The following is a 16,981-nucleotide window of genomic DNA, read 5'->3' as shown; positions in this document are numbered from 1 at the left end:
TCCCCGCAGCCTCGCGGGCTGCTGGGCTTTGTGGTCCGCCGCCGCGGCCGGGCCCCCGCCGGGGGTGTCGCGCGAGCATGTGCAGACGGCGGCCCAAGGTAGAGCCGCGAGCCGGGCCAGCCCGAGCCGCGCCTGGCAATGCCATGTTCGCGCGCGCGCTCTGAGTCCGCGACAGCAGCCCGGGAGCCGGCCGCCCGGCCGCGCTTGGCTCATGTTTTCTTGTTTCTGTTTCAGCCTTCAGGATAATTCCTTCGGCGGCGCCGCTGTAACCGAGTAAGTGCTTCTGCCCCTGCCTTGGACTTGCATGCCTTCCTGCGGAAGCCCGCGTCGCGGTGAAGGTACCCGCCGTCCCCAGCCCCTCTCCTGGCATGCATTGTCTCCTGCATCCTGTGCTGCAAGGCTGAGAACCGCCCCCCCAAACCTTCCCAGGTTGTAGTCCGTGTTTTAGCAGCTGCGGGGGCTGTGGGGGGAATTAAGACCAGCCGGCTGCTGCGGAGGCTCAGAGCTCCGAAACACGCGATCTTGGAGCCCAGGGTTTTTTTTTAAATCTATGTGACATGTCAAAAAGGGAGCTTGGTTTTATTTTGCCAACACGAGTGTCAGTTTCCATGGCGTGCACGCTGTATACATTTGCCACAAATAGATGGATGTGAAGACTGGAGGTTAATTCGGCGGGTATAAATAGGCTAAACTTACCCTCACTCTCCGTATGTACAGATTTTTTTAAGGCACGGTGGAGCAAACTTTTCAGGATGCTTTTTGTCATTTTTTTTTTCTTCTTTCTTTTCTGACCTCAAGGATGGGACTGTAGAGGAACGAGTCACTGGTCCTGTGGGCTGAAGCTGTTGATTAGGTAACTAACACCATTTGAAAGTGGAGCCAGGAAGAGTTATAGTCAAGGCCTGCAGGCTCAGGATTTTTTTATTGGATATTTATAGCGCATTGTTTTTATTCTGTTTGTCATCCCTTCTTAATTTTTCCTAATATTATACCATCTATATCAGAAATTAACAATAGCATGTTTTCCAGGTGCTATTTTTATATATACCTGCATGTACAAACTATATGTATTTCATCTAGCCATCTTAAGGAAGGCAGATTTCATGTTTACCTTGGACTTTTTGGTAAAAGTCACTCGGGAAAAGCTTTGCAGGAAATAGGTGTGTGCAAAGTTGTATACTTAACTACTGTATTAAAGGATGTTGGGTTTGATACAGAAACCCCCAGTAACTTGGGAGCTGTTTGCTGAAGTTCTAAATAAGGAATAAACATACCATCTGGGTTAATTTAGTTCTCACCTCTGTTACAATGACTTGGAGAGAGGGGTTAGGGTCTGCAGAGCTGGGGTCCTCTTTCCTACATGCTTTTGTTTGTTTGTTTGGATTGATCCTCTATTAGTATCTGGCCTTGAGCTCACTTAGGTAGAGTCACTTTAAAAGGAGGACCAGACTGACGTAAGAGGATGCTTCAAGACCTGCCACTGGGACTGCATCATGGTGATGACAGTCTATGCCACTTTCCTTTAGTAAAAGGCTGAACGAAGAGGAGAGATGTGTTTGTGACCAAAGACAAGGTCTGGACTTCGTGGTTCAGGTGGTCCGTACCTCCTTCCCCTTGCTGGGTTTCCAGGCACCACATCCTTTTTCCTCCTGGCTCTCTGGAGCCCTTTGTGGCTGAATCCCCAGAGCCAGCCCCAGACACGGGCCCAACAGCTTCAAAATGGAGACACAGCTCCTGATTTCACATCTTTTTAATTTTTTTTTGGTGAGAGTGTTACCATTAAATGCTGGGGAGAATGTGGTGTCTTGTCCCTGGACACTCCCCAAAGAGTTCTGATTGCATAAGATCACGTTGTTACTTTGACAGAAGTGACAGCAGTTTCTTTTAAAAGGCTCTGAGTGGTAATTGGGAAGCCATCTGGTTAATAAAAGAATCTTAGTAACTTAAAACATACCAAAAGCTTCATAGGTGTGACACAGCACAGATGAGGGGCATTTCAGAACAGGCATTATCAAATAGAACATTACTTTTCTCCTCCCCTCAAAAATGTAAACCTGTTCTTGGATGTGTGGGCACAGTTCCTTAGCCAGCAGGAATGGAGGGTACTCTCCTGAGACACAGATATAGCAGGTGCTCTCAAAGTGTTTGTCTGCCTGAGGAGCTCTTTTCTCCTTAGGCTTCCCAGGGAAGCAAAACTCCTCTTCCTCCTGTGCCCACGCACTTCCTAGCCTCCTCCTCACACGACTGAAATTCTACCTGGAGATGCTTTGCTTTGGATTACAACCTCTGGTCATGAACCTTATTAAATTGGAAATTAAAAACTCTGTGCCCCTGGGAGGTAGGTCTAAATCGTCATTAATATTTCAATGTGAATTGTTTTATCAGATAGTCTTGGCTTCCCAGGGAAGCAAAACTCCTCTTCCTCCTGTGCCCACGCACTTCCTATCCTCCTCCTCACACAACTGAAATTCTACCTGGAGATGCTTTGCTTTGGATTACAACCTACCTGGGAGGTAGGTCTAAGTCGTCATTAATATTTCAATGTGAATTGTTTTATCAGATAGTCTCATCTGAAGGAGTGCTACTTGGCCAATCGTGGGTCTTTGTGTGTGTGTGTGTGTGTGTAAAGGTACCTGTGGAGGCCAGAGGTCAGCATCCTGTCTCTATGTGTTACTCATTAAGCTTGGAGCTTGCTGATTGGCTAGTCAGATTGGACAGTGCACTCTGGGGAATCCCTCTCTCTCCATCCACCCCTAGTCCCATGGTTACAGGTGTTTACCACAACTCCACTCTGTTAAAGTAGTTGCTGGGGACCCAAATTCAGGTCCTCATATTTAAGCGTTATGCACTGTGTGACTGAGTCATCACCTCAGCCCCTCAACCTGGAGGTCTTAAAAAATCAAAGGAAAGTAGGACTGTGAGGGGCTCAAGGACAAAGTGTTCTCTTCTTGCCTTTTTCCAGGCCTTGTGTTACCCATGCAGCTCTGGATGACTTTAACTTGGTTTTCTACAGAGATTTCTTCCAACATCAGAATGGCCTTAGCCTTTTCTCCTGGATTAACAGCATCTTTTGAAGAAGTTTTTTTTCTTTCTTTCAGTCCCTTACCATGTTGCCCTATTTGGAATGATGCCTAGCTTGCAAAAGTTCTGGCTAGTTAGCCACTAAGCATTGGTTTACAAAATGAACTCATCACCACTACCTGGGAAGGGGATTGGAGCTTGTGAAGAATATCGATTCTCAGGCTAAGTGCGAGCCTAAGGATGAGTGATTAGATTGGAATCATCCCATAGCTGGCCTGGGTTTTAGAAATCATTAGGGGAAACTATTTTAGAAGCTTACTAGCTAAGTGGCTGGGTAATGTTGTTTAAAAGTTCACATTATAGGACTGGGGTTGTGGTAGTTGGTAGAGTGCTTGCTTAGCTCCCGTGAACCAGTGGGTTTGATACCAAGAAGCATATTCATCTGGGTGTGGTGGTGCATGTCTGTAATCCCCAGCACTTGGGAATTTGGGAGGTAAAGGCTGGAGGATTGGAATTTCAAGGTCATCTTTGACTATGTAACAAGTTGGAGGCTAACCTGGGCTACATGACGCAGGTCTCAAAAAACGAAACCGAATCTCCCCGAAATACACAGAAGTGTGCATTTCATCATAAGAGAGTCGTATGGGGCTGAGACAAGGGCAAAGCTGGAACCCCCCCATTTTAATCAGGGACTCTAGGAAGCAGTGACACAGATGGTCCTGGGGCTGTGCTCTGGGGACGCCTCTTGGAGGTTGACTTTGCCTTCAGGGGTATGAGACTGTGCGGGAGAGGGAAGTCCCTTGCAAGCGCAACAGCTTTCTATCTTCCTATTTAACCAGAAAAGAGAATTTCACACTCTCATTATTCTAAGAACAGTGGTGGCCCCGCTCTTGGGAGCCTCTGGGAGTGTAGACTGAAGAGGTCGTGTGGCTCCCACTTGTGGGCTTGCTGGGGTGGAGCAGACACAAGCCAGGCTCCCCTGCATTCAGCCTTGAACTCTTGGACAATAACTTGGCCCCCTTGAGAGGTAATTCCTTCCTCACTGTCGTGCTGTCCTGAGAAGATGTGGCTGGGGTGGGTGGACTGTGAACTGTGTGCGTCTTTTTCTTTTCTTTCTTTTTTCTTTTGTGGATGATAGGGATGACAGAGCAAAGTCAAGTGTGGGGCGGGGGGAGACACAGCCCAGAGCATTTCACAAGAAGTGATGGCAGCCCGTTGTCAGTGAAGGACTGACTAGGACCCCGAGGCCTGTGAAGGGACGCACTTACTGGAAGCATCTTTCACTGTTTCCTTTTTACTATGAACAACCGTAAGAAAGACATTATTACAGTTCAGTGTGCATATACGTACATGCACACACACATACACACACACTCAAACACATACACGATTTCGATGAGTTCCATGAAGCAGCAATTAACCCTTTCTACACTGACATTTTCTAAACATACTTCCAACCAAATGTTGGTGCCCTGCTACCCTGTGGAGACGCACTGGCAGGTGACAGTGCACACTCTGAAAAACACTGCCTTAGGGCATGCTCAGTTATTTGTAAGGTTTGTGAAATATCTTTTCATTGAGGTCATAGTTGCTTACAAATGTTTGCACAAAACACCATGCTTCCAAGAGGGTATTTTTGAGCACATCACTACTGTGAGCAGCTTATTTTTAATTAGCATCTGAAGTAACAGACCTCCTTTCAGCATTTTCATACATCCTTGGTCTGGTCCTTCTTGACCCCTCCCCTCATCTGCCGTCTGCCTCCCAGGGTGTTTCCTTCTGTCCCCATCCCCCTCCTCCGTGTTCTTCCCACTTCCATATGTATGCCATTTCACTTCCACAACTTCAAGCCTCTTGCTTCCTCGTGTGGCCTTCTCTCTAGTTTCTGGATCTCTACCCTCACTCCCACCTAAATTAGAAGCCAGGGTCCGTATATAAGAGAAAACATGCACTAGTTGTTTTTCTGAGCCTGGATTACCTCACCTAACATAATATTTTCCAGTTCTGAGTATCTAAGAGGGAGATCACAAAGGGGATTGGTCTTTAAATTCCTATGTGGTGCAATAATGTTAGCCATGCCCAGGTCATTCGGTCTGAGCTGATGGTCTTCCAGAAATGGAGAGCTATACACTTGGGTTCCCACTGCAGGATCCAGTTCTGTAACTGGGACAGTACTGTACATTTACAGGGTCCTCCTGGGCAAGGACAGAAAGGAAATGCTGATTTAATGGGAATGGTCCTTATCAAAGCAACTGAAAACTCTACTCAGTGCAAGAGCTGGTATAGACTTTGAAGGCCAGCTAGAACTTCTGTTTCCATTGCTGGACCTGGGATCTTGAACATGTGTTTTCTTGAGTGACACCTGGCGTTGTCAGGAGATATTAACTTTGGATCCACTAATTTGGTCCCTTCCTCTGTTCTTAGTGCTAAGTTTCCTCTCTCAATATATCAGACTTTGAGGGGGGAAATTAATAAATCAAAGAGTGAAAAGACAAGTTTCTGCCAAATCCCCAATTAGTGTTGTTGAGTTCCACATTTGGACACTGGGTTGAACCCTAGTCCTTAGAAGTAAGAATTCTAGGTTTCTATTTTTTGTGGCTTTTTATACTTTACCATTGGAAAACATTCTTATTAATATTGCAGAGCCCACATGATCTGTTAGGTGAATACTGCTGACAGAGTAGAATGAAAAACTTGGAAATTTAATTGCAGTTTTCCTTGAGATGGACAAAGTGGGTTGTTGGTGCTCAGAAATGTAAGAGAGTAAGGAAGTTTATTCAGCTAAAAGGAACATTTTGTTAACTAGTCTGATTTTATTTTAGTGCCAGAGGGGACAAAATTTTCTGTTAGATAAAGAAGGTTCAAGTCTGTAGGTAGCCTTTGTGCAGTGCATTACAAAAGCCATAATTTAAAGAGGTTGTAAGGAATGGGAACGTTCATCAGCTCATTTGTGGGCTAATTACACAGTGTTTCCGGGGACGGATATTTAAATGTGTTAAGTTATTAAATGGAGCAGAAGCACTGTATTATATTTGTAAATGTGTATTTGTTTTATTTTTGCCTACTGATTACACTGAATTTCTCAGAATTGAAGTCTTTCTAAAATTTTATAGCCTTTAGAAGTAATGTTACTCTGATTACAGATGCCTGTCTGAATCAAAAACAGTACGGAGAGGTTAGAGAGCTATCTCAGTCATAAGAGCATTTGTTGCTCTTGCAGAGGACCTGGGTTTGATTCCTAGCACGCACAATTGTGGCTAACAACCATCTGTAACTCCAGTTCCAGGGGAAGCCAGTGCATCTTCTTCTGACCTCTGTGGGCTTTGCACAACACAGGTGCACTTACATACATGTAGGCAATACATTCATACACATAAAATAATAAAATATTTTTCTTAAAAAAAGAGGATAGAATTGGGATACACAATAGCTTTATGGGAAGTTGACGTTGTCATCCGCTTGCCAAAGTATTTGTGCTGAGTGGGCTGGATATTAAAACAAAACAACAAAACCAGAAAATGTCAGAAGCACAGGTCCAGTGTTTTTACTCTTCTCATCGCTCTGACAAAACACCTGACAAATAGGGAGAGCATGGTGGCATTCGCTTGGAATCCCAGCACTCTGGAGGCCGAGGTGCATCTCTGTAATTTCCAGGCCAGCCAGTGCCACATAGTGAGACCCTATTTCAAATAAACAAACAGAAACACAAAACAAAGAAAGCCAAGAAAAATACATGATAAAACACTTATGGGATGCGTGGTCCACTCTGTTCCCAGTCTGAGGGTTTCTCAGGGCAGATGAAGGGTGGTGACAGGAGCTTGAGGCAGCTGGGTCACAGTGCATCCGTAGGCACCAAGCAGAGAGAGGTCAGTGTTGGTGCTCAGCCTGCCTTCTTTTTATTCATCCAGGTCTCCAGCTCAGAGAAGGAGGCCACCCACAGTTAGGGTGGGTCTTCCCACCTCTATTAACATACTCTAGAAAGCCCCTCATACACAGCCAAAAATGTGTCTCCTGTATGATTCTGCATCCTGTCTTGGTGGCAGTCATTATTCACCATCACAAATGCCAAGTTGAGTATGCAGGGTGCAGGAAAGGCTTAATAAATGTTTGCGGTTTCGATGGTTATTTTTCTGATGGAGCAGAGTTCATCTTTGAAGTGTTGTTAGTGTCATCTGTGAAGGGGTACTCTGCTCGGTGTTGTGGCAGTCTCTAGAAGAAGGAATCAGTTATTTCATAAGCAGAGTTTATAATAGAATAAGGGAGTCATTCAAAGGCTCTCAGAGGTTCAAAAGACACGAAAACATCAGGATGGAGAGCAAGCATTCATGCCTTAAGATTAACACAGTCACAGGCGTAAGTAGGCATTTGTACTAAGGTTAATGCAGTAATGGGTGTGAATGTGGCCACAGCTTGGCCGGTTCCAGGACAAAGCTGGTGCCACCTGGTTTGGACAGTGAAGGGTGGGTAGAAAGTGTTCCAGGCTGGGGTGAGGCAGGGTGACTGGGAATAGGAAACAAACTCCCTCCTCCACTGTGGAGAACAAAAGCTTCATTACAGATTCCCCCAGGCAGTGTGAGATACTGGAGGGTTTTCAATATGGAGGAAACTTTTAGAAGGGTAATACACAAGTTTTGTGAAAAGAAAGATCAAGGACATTCAAGACCAGTGGTTGCTGGCTTGGGACATGTGACTGAGAATCTGATGTAGAGCAGCTGCTAAGAGGTAGGCCCTGGGATTTCTGGGATCTCTTTTTTAATGAATTCTTCCGGATGCCTGAGGTCCCTGTGTTGGAAGCACCAAGGTGTTAGTGAAATCTCTCTAGCTTAGATGATGTCCGCTGTGCAGTGCAGTTGCACAGTTGTCACATCTGGCTCTGAGTTTCAAGCTTCTGAGCTTTGGCAAGCACGTTGGTATTGTTACCTGGCAGACATACTAGAAATTAGAGCCGGTTGGTCTGTGGTTTTTCTTTTGAGAGAATAGTGAGGATTGTTCACAGTATTTCTCCATGCTAATGGCATGACTAGATTATTGTTGCTTCTACTGTAGAAGACAGTTGGGTCTGACCTGCTCTTTTCCTCTCTCCCCAGGTGTGACGAAGATACAGTCTCTTTACATGAAGACCAGACTGACTGCTGCAGTCTCAGGTGTGATGGACTCTTGGTTCCTAGTTGTGGGAGACAGACCATCTGGCTCTGGTGGCTCTTCTGATTTCCAGTTCTTTTCTCTCCTCTCCTCTCCTTTGCTAATTTTCACCTCCTGAGGGAACCCTCATCTTGTCTCCTTTTAGATTCCCCTTCCCCCGCACCCAGAACAGTGCCGTGTGCAGGAGCTTCTCCGTTAAAGCCCCTTAAATGGCACAGTGCTCCCGTAATTACTTGCTGCCTATGTTCCAAGGTATCTTGACCATCAAGGGGCTCCTGATACCATGACAAAATCTTCACAGCGAACCCATTCCTTCCACATTGACCTTGTTCCAGGCACATCTATGTACATTTTACCATTTAACATAAACTGTTTTATGTAGAATGCTGTTGTCTCAGCATAGCAGACATGACCATCTTCATCAGAGAAGCTCTGACTGCTTGCAAGAGACCTTCAAGCTCAGGCCTGTTGATGGTCCCTCAGAGAAGAAGGGGTGAGAAGGGTCCTCAGACCCTCACCTGAGATCTCAGTCCCTCCCACCTGCTCCCACCTGTACGCAAACCAGCCCTAACCGCACATGGCATCTTGGCCTTGGGAGGTGCTGTAGGGTAATGGAAGGTCAACTGAAGACAGGCTCCTTGTAGTTACAGGAGGTTGTCGTCCATGCCGGGTGAGACTGTCTGTGGTGTGGCTGGTTTGGGAGTCACTCATGATCGTGTTAAGCGTGCCCAGGAAACTCACTGGATTTCCAAGTGGGCTTTGGTGGAACTGTACTTTGATCTGTTACTGAAATCCTGTCTGAGGGAGTAGACATTTGTTTGTGTTTCCTCAGAAAGGGTTCATGCAACCACGACCAAATAGGAAACTAATGTTTTCCTGCAGTTTATAGAGAAGGACAAATGGAGGTTCCGGAGGATCATGTCTCACCCCAGATAGCAGCCCTAGAAGGTACCTGCACCTTGCTCCAGACCACCTCTATTGATATTTACATTTTTTTCCCAGAAAGCTTAGTGAACTCAATCTTCCCTTGTAATACAGTGTCTTGTGTGATGGGTATGGAAATCCATCCTTTCCTGGACTTACCACTTGGCTGAGCAATGAGGGGTCTCAGCCCAGTCCACCTGGTGGAAGCTCTAGTGGGCGTACGTGAGACATTAAACATGCCTAGAAATCTGGGGGTGGCGGCACACGCCTTTAATCCTAGTGCTTGGAAGTCAGAGGCAGGCAGATCTCTGTAAGACTGAGACCAGCCTGGTATATATAGCGAGTTCCAGGCCAGCTGTGGCTACAGGGAGACCCTGTCTCAAAAAGCCCCCTCCCAAAAAAATCTGGGAAATAGTTGCTGTTAGTGAGTTGTCAGAGAGTTAAGGTTGGCAACGTTGGTCATGTAAAGAGAAGAACCCCATTCATACCTTCATTTGGTGATGGCCAGAGAGTTTTCTGGATTGTTAGCAATATAGAAAATGAGATTCATAGTGAGAACACTACCCTGTGTGTCTGTGTGTTGGACTTGATTGCTGAATGAACAATACAAGTGCCATCTGTGTTGGAGCTGAGCGGGGCGTGTGTGTGTGTGTGTGTGTGTGTGTGTGTGTGTGTGTGTGTGGTGGGAATTGAACCTAGGACCTTACAAGGCCCTGTGCAAGACATGCACCCTGCACCTGAGCTATGCGTACAACCCCCTCTTCTTTTCTTTTTATTTTGACCCAGGGTCTCACTAAGTTTCCCAGGCTGGCCTTAAGCTTTCCATCTTCCTGCCTCAGCTTCCAAAGAACTGGGGATGGCAGGCCTGTGTCACCAGATGTGGTCACTGAGTACAGGAAAGTCGTGGCAGCCTGCTCAGTGACCCCGCCCTAAGGGGCCTTCAATGCTTTGCTCAAAGGCCTGACTAGGTAAAATTTATCACTTGTCTTAAATATTTATCACTTGTCTTAAATATTGTCTGGATGATGTGCCTCCTCTCCAGCAGATCATGTTACAGGTTGTCTTTGCCAATGAACAGGAAGCATCATGCTTTGAACCAAAATAGGGCCCAAGAAACCGAGACCTACCTGATCACTGTAGGCATGTGTGAATTGGTCCATCTGCTAGGCGTGCGGCTTATTTTCTTTACTTCAGAATCTTAGTCTGTAAACCTGGGGTCTCAGTACCCACCCTACCCACCCTGCAGGTCAGTGAAGACTTAGAAGCACGTCATGCATGTAGTTACAACCACAGAGCCTGCATCATTCATAGATTGGACGGGAAAGAAGAAAAGAAGAATGAAATTTACAGGGCTCTAGCTCAGTTGCTGAAGTCCTTGCCTAGTGTTCATGAGGCCCTGGATTCCGTCCCCAGGACTGCATAACCCAGGCATGGGGGGAGGGTACACCTGCAGGCTCAGCACGTGTGGGGTGGAGGAGATGTGAGACAGGATCAGAAGTTCAAGGCCATCCTTGGTGCACAGTGAGTTTGAGGCCAGCTTGGGATAAGTGAGACCCTGTCTGGAAAAAAACAAAACAAAAAACATAGAGAAGAAAAGGCAAGAATGACTTCAAAGTTCTTAAGTTCTCGGTCCTGTGAACTTGCCTGTGCCCGAGCTCCCTGTGAGTACCGCCATGGTGACTTGACAGCTCTTTCCTGCACAGGTTTTTTCTGGGTTTTGGTGCATTCTAAATCATTGGGTCTTTCTTCCTGCAGAGATGAAAACAATAAAGAAAACTACCCACAGGCGGGGGCTTGCATAGAGGACCTCACTCCAGCCTCTCTTGAAGCTCAGCAGCATGCAGAGCAGACCCTGCTGGTGGGCGGTGTGCTGAGACCCAGCATGGGCAACTTCAAGTCCCGCAAGCCCAAGTCTATCCTCAGAGCCGAGAGCGGCCGGAGTCATGGAGAAAGCCAGGTACAGCTCAGCCGTCAGGGCCTGGCCACGGTGAAGCCTCCCTGTTGCAAAGGCGTAGCCTACAGACTGGGTAGTGCATGTGACCTGAGATGTGAGGATGCCCTCCTTAGAAACTGGGAGCTTTGGGCAAGGTTTTGCTTAAATTCCCCTTCTTTCATGAAGCCTTTTAGAAAACCCTGGTCTTCTCTCTCTCTCTCTCTCTCTCTCTCTCTCTCTCTCTCTCCCCCTTCTCTGTATCCCTCCATCCTCTGCTTTCCTTCCTTTCTTCCTTTTTTCTCCTTTGAGAAAGGTTCCCATGTAGCCCAGGCTGGCCTTGAACTCCATATAGAGTTGAGGCTGACCTTCTGATCCTCCCAACTCTACCTCCTAAGAATGCTTGGATTATAGGGAGCACTGTCACACCCTGTTTATGTGGTGCTGGGAGCCGAACCCAGTCCTACATGCATGTTAGTCAAGTACTCTACCTACTGAGCTACATTCCTGGGCCCAAACTGGCCTTCCTAAATGTTGGATTTGGATTGAACAGAATAGCACAGTGGTCTTTAGAGAGGACTTGTCAAGAAGTCTGTTTTGATTGAGACAGGATAATGTTACCCTTGCGACAGACTTGGGGATTCCACTCAGCAGAATCAGAAGTCTCCCTTGGGTCTCGGGCTGTCCTCCCAGGACTGTGCGCTAGTGGCTTTGAATGAGCAGCTGTGTGTGTGTGTGTGTGTGTGTGTGTGTGTGTGTGTGTGTTGTGTCTGTATGTGGTATTTGGTTCTCTAAAGTCAGTGACTATTAGAAGGGATGATGACTGAATATAGAATCTTTCAAATTAGTTTGGTAACAAGCTCATATACCTATATTTGTAAATTTCTTGAGATAGAGGCTTGCTTTGTAGCCCAGGCTCGCCTCAAACATGCTAGCCTCCTGCTTTAGTGCTGAGATGACAAGTGTGTATTACCACCATGCTAGGCTCGTAGTTTACAAATTTTAATTAATTAATTAATTATTTTAATGTTATGTGTATGAGTGATGCCTGCATATGGGTAAGTGCACCCGTGTCATGCAGGGCCCTCAGATTGGAGGACAGAAGAAGGCATCAGATCCCCTGGAACTGGAGTTATAGATGGTTGTTAGCTGCCATGTGGGTGCTGAGACTCAAACCCGGGTCATCTGCAAGAACAGCTCTTAACTGCTGAGCCATCTCTCCAGCCCCCAGAAATTTTAATTTTTTTCAGGTTGTTTAGAAATGTAGCAAAGAAAGATTTTTTTAAAAGTCAAAAGTCTCTGATAATTTATGATGCTTTTATTCATTTATTTAGTCTTTTTTAGATAGGGTCTCCCTGTAGTCCCAGCTGCCTGGAACTTGCTATGTAGACCAGGCCAGCTTCAGTCTCGCAGAGATCTGCCTGCCTCTGCCTCTTTAGTGCTGGGATTAAAGACATGCACCACCACACCAAGCTCTTATGAAACTTTTAAAAGAGATTAAGTGAATGTAATCAGCCAGGGCCTTGCCAGAAGCCATGTCCCAGCAATGAGGTTATATTCAGAGTGCGCTCAAAATAACCTTTAGAAAACAGCTACCCTATAAATACTAGATTTACTTTTTTGTTTACATTTAGATATTAGCCTAAATGATCATGCCGGAAGCTCAAGTTGTAATAGGTTAATTATGTAGTGGTGTTAAGTCCAGTCCTATTTACACATGGGGCTGGTGCTCTTCCTCTTAGAACAACATTGACTGGGCTGCTTGTTGGACTTTTTGATTTTATTGTGTACTTTTGTGGTTTTTATGCTTTTACATTGTGATCTCTGTTAGGTCCCTGATTTTTCAGTGAGGTGTAAATGTACGTGGCACTCATAAAGCAATGTGATGATTGTCTTAGGCTCTCTCATTGCCGAGAGGCCTGTGGAGTATCTCAGGGTGATGATGAGCTCTCTGTTGCTCTTCCGGCAAGAAGGGGGACTGTGCTGCGGATGCGAGTTCCCAGTGGGCTGATCCAAAAGAACCTCTGACCTGGCGTCTTCTACTGAGGGTCGCAGGTGACACTGAGGGCTTCTGGGTGGCCAGCCTTCTCTCCTCAGAGTCTCCTCTTGTTGTCCCCTAGTCCGCTCTCACAGAAATTACACTGTTGTCTCTTATGATGGGGTTTGTCATTCCAAGCCTGGTGCCGATTCACAGGACGGTGACAGGATAGAGATGGGCAAACAGAGTCCTTGCTCATGATGCAGCACTGCAGCGCTGGACAGAAGGTAAAATTCCCAGTGGATTTAAGTGGCCTGTTCTGATTCAGCGAACTTCATCCTCAAATACAGTGTTCTAAACAAGATGTTGGCTCTGTAATGGATTTTCCAAAATATATCCTGGTTAAAGGGAAGACAGGTTATTATTGAATTATGCAAAAAGTCCTATTATGGAAAAGTAGATACTTGGTCTGAACTTTTGAATGATGGGGGATAAGGCGGTTCAGGTATCAGTTTTAAAGGTGTCATCCCATTTCATATAAACACTGTGAACTAACTTGTTTTGGGCTACAGATAGGTGAAACAGAAGACTTCCTATACTTTCAGAAAATAGAACACTAAACATCAATATGCTGAACAGATATCACTAATAAAATATCCCTGATAGGCCCATTCTGTCTTTAATTGATTCTTCTGCACGGTAGTGGCTCAGCTACGTCATGAAGCCGTCTGCTTCTTCCTCAGAGTTCTGCATATCCTGGTTCAGCCCACTGTGTCATAAGATGCCTGTACCCAAGATCTGTTGTTTTCTTCGAAGTGTTGGTTACCCGGAGTATCTTGTCCTTTACCACCAGGCTTCTTGAGATTCTTTTTTGTCAAAGACACAGATGCTGGTAAAATCTCAAGCGAACAGCAGAGGAAAACAGCTGCCTACAACGGACAGAACCAAAATGGCTGTGACTAATTTACTCCCCACAGTTTTGAAGTGTGAAAGGTCTGAGCTGAGCATTCATCGTTCCAGCAATACAGAGTGTGACACGCAAAACAAGAGAATAAAATCAGTTCCCGCAAATGAGAAAGAGTGTCCCGAAGGGTGGTAACTATGGCTCTTTTCACAGGAGCCAGGGAATGTTGCTTCTGATTTTTATTAAAATGGACAGATCTAGTTCTTACACAGAAAAAATACCACTGTAATCTATAACCTAATCCTGGAAGACAGCACTAAGAATATCAAGGAAAAAGACTCACTAAGTTTGGAGTAGATCCTAGACATCTGTATTTTTATTAAGCTCCGTGGCAATCTGTCTTCCGTTCAGCCAGGATGGAACTGGGAAGGGATCCATTATGCAACCAGCATTTTGTCTGTGATGTTATCTTTGAGAACGAAGCTTGTTCAATTAGATGGAACAGGCTACTTAAATTCCACTGGGAGTGTGACCTCCGATATGCACCTTCAGCTGGCTTTGGTGACAGGTGATAAAAGGCTACAGACAAGTTTAAATAATAATTACAATGATGATTGATAACAGCACTGGCTCTTACCAGGTAAAGATCTGTCATAATTTGGATCAGTGTGAACAGAACTCTCATAAGGGTTTGGATCACAGGGTAAATGTCACGTCCATATGGTTTACCATGCAGTCAGGTAGACTGCGTTTGTTTGTAAGGCCGTGTTCTTGGCTATGGGATCAGAAGCTGTGAATCAGAAGCTTCTGGTCCTCATTAAGCAACTGAGTTTTTTCTGCTTCATCATCATCTCCCGAAAGCACTTGTTGAAGAAGCTTGGGTGTCAGCTTCCTAAGCTTGAAAACAGCTCTCCTGGAAGATGGGGATCACCACTCTAAGTGACTAGTTGCTGCCATTTCTGGTTCTCTGCTCACAAAGTCTGTATGCAGGACCCCAAAGTTGCTCTTCAGTTTGATCCCTATCAGTATGGGGAGGGAGAGGAGGCCCACAGTCACTGTCTGGACAGGACAATCTGGCTTAACGCCTGCTTCCCTTGTCTTCTGGTCAACTCCATATTTGGAATTGGCAGTTCCCTTTCGATGGGTCAGGCTCAGATCTTACTTTGGGCGACTGTTCTTCCCTCCTGGCCTTGAGGACATCCTTGAGAAGGCAGCGGGCGAGGAGTAAGAGAACTATGTTTATGTATGAAGGATTGGTTCCAGTTTTGTGTCTTATTTAAATGACTTAAGAGGGAAGGAGTTTAGATATATCTACCAATGAAATTGAAGACAGGAACCCTGAAGACGAGGAGGAAAGTCCTCTGAGAAGCTGGCGTGTGTATTGAGTCACAGTCCCTCTAAGAAGCTGGCGTGTGTATTGAGCCATAGTCAGTTTCCTGTCTGTTTGTTCATCTTTCTTCCTTAGATAATAAGCTTTGGGAGGAAAAATGGTTTGGGTAAGGACCATTTAATGACCTGTCTCCTGAAAAGCCAGATTTTAGGGAAACTATTAGTAGAGTTCATTGAGCTCGAACCCAAAGCAAGGCGTGTGCCACCCGGCTCAGCATGGACCCCTGGTCCAGTTGGAATGCTGGAACAGCTTGCTCCTGTGTAGAATGTCCAATCAAGACATGGATTATCTGTTGCAGAATTGTGTGAAAAAGTAAAGATACCTCTGTATCAAGTGTCATGGAAACCAGAGCATCGTCCTTGACAACCTTATGTGGGGAAGATTAGACTTGGAAGGCAGTAACAACTTCCTGTGTTGACTCTCAACACTATCCAGAGGGCATTCAAGTTTAGTACTGGTAGACAGAGTCTTACCTCCCTCACTCTCTGCCATCTGGCACCAGGCTGCACCTCACCCTGCTGTCCTCCCCTCCTGTGGCTATTTTAGCAGAACACAGAAAGTAGGAGACTCTGAGCAGAGCTTTTCTTCAGGGAGCTGCAGGCTCCTGCTAAGCCCCTTCCTTGGGGAGACCAGCTGTTTGGTCTGGCACACAGCGCTATCAAGTTCCTTCCACTTGGCTGCGGTATGTTGAGACTGAAACGCAATCCAGATCTGCTGTGAAAATTTCATTTTAATCTTTCTGTAGGAATAAAAAATAAAACCTTTAAATACTTTCAGGCAAAATAACCTATTAAATATTTACTATATTTTGGGGCTGGAGAGATGGCTCAGCAGATAAGAGTTCTTACTGCTCTTCTGGAAGACTCGAGTTGGGTTCCAGCACCCACACGAGGAGGCTCACAACCCCTTGTAACCCCAGCTCCAGGGGCTCCAACACCTCTGACCTTTGTGGGCACTGACATGCATGTGCACATACCCACTCACACACATAATTAAAAATTAAAATAGTGAATACTATGTGTCTCTTTTTGGAAGGTATACTTTGTATTATGACTCTAAATTAAAAGAAGACAGTAATTCCCCCCAGGAAAAAGAGCTATAGTTCTGTTTCCAACTGGGGGTAGACTTTATGTGCTGTTTGCTTCTTACTGCACAGTGCCAAGAGCGCGAGGTCATGGAGCCCCCACAGCTGTCTTGGATACCTGCCCCCACCACTGGTTTCTGGCATGTCATTTCTCATGTACCAGTACAGATCTTTCCCTACGCTTGTATGGATTTTCTGCAAGATTTTACTGGTCAGAAAGCAAAGTGGATCTTTGATTAATTTCTGAGTTTCCCTTCTCTTTGCCAAGGGTAAGATGGTGCCAATTCACTGGAGTGGGGCTTTGACGAACTAAGGGGCCTTGAAAGTGAGGCCAACAGAGTCAGTGTTTGGGTTTGCTGATGTCTCATGGTCTGTCAAATTCGTATACTGCTCTTCGAACTAGTAGCCATCCTGTTTTAAGTGACTAAACTGATAAAGACATTTTTGGGAAGGAAACTAGCATGTCTGTATCATAACTTTATCACATTTTTCAAAACAGACAAATACATACTTCTGAGTGACATGAAGGACTCTTGAAATAAGTGCTGTGCTTCACTGAATGTTTGCACATTAACTCTGAGAAATGCAACAAAAGCATGCCGAAACTG

The 16,981-nt window shown here is 45.6% G+C and overlaps 1 protein-coding gene across 5 annotated transcripts in view; it reads left to right on the top strand.

The window, feature by feature from the left end:
• The first annotated feature begins 6 nt into the window (after positions 1-6).
• Positions 7-16,981, top strand: part of Fam13c (family with sequence similarity 13 member C) — a 113,661-nt gene continuing 96,686 nt past the window's right edge. Inside the window, exons 1-4 of one of the 5 annotated variants that reach the window (XM_008841444.3) lie at positions 7-98; positions 235-273; positions 8,109-8,165; positions 10,843-11,044. In XM_008841444.3, the coding sequence (XP_008839666.1) occupies positions 10,970-11,044 (75 nt within the window). In that variant the 5' untranslated portion in view covers positions 7-98; positions 235-273; positions 8,109-8,165; positions 10,843-10,969. Of the gene's footprint in view, positions 274-410; positions 430-8,108; positions 8,166-10,842; positions 11,045-16,981 lie in introns of those variants that run through there. The other 4 variants (XM_008841445.3, XM_008841442.3, XM_008841443.3 and 1 more) reach the window with 4 other exon arrangements.

Source organism: Nannospalax galili, unplaced genomic scaffold (genome assembly GCF_000622305.1).
Source record: "Nannospalax galili isolate Female #2095 unplaced genomic scaffold, S.galili_v1.0 scaffold1141, whole genome shotgun sequence".
Taxonomy (NCBI): domain Eukaryota; kingdom Metazoa; phylum Chordata; class Mammalia; order Rodentia; family Spalacidae; genus Nannospalax; species Nannospalax galili.
This window is presented reverse-complemented; position numbering and strand designations above follow the sequence as displayed.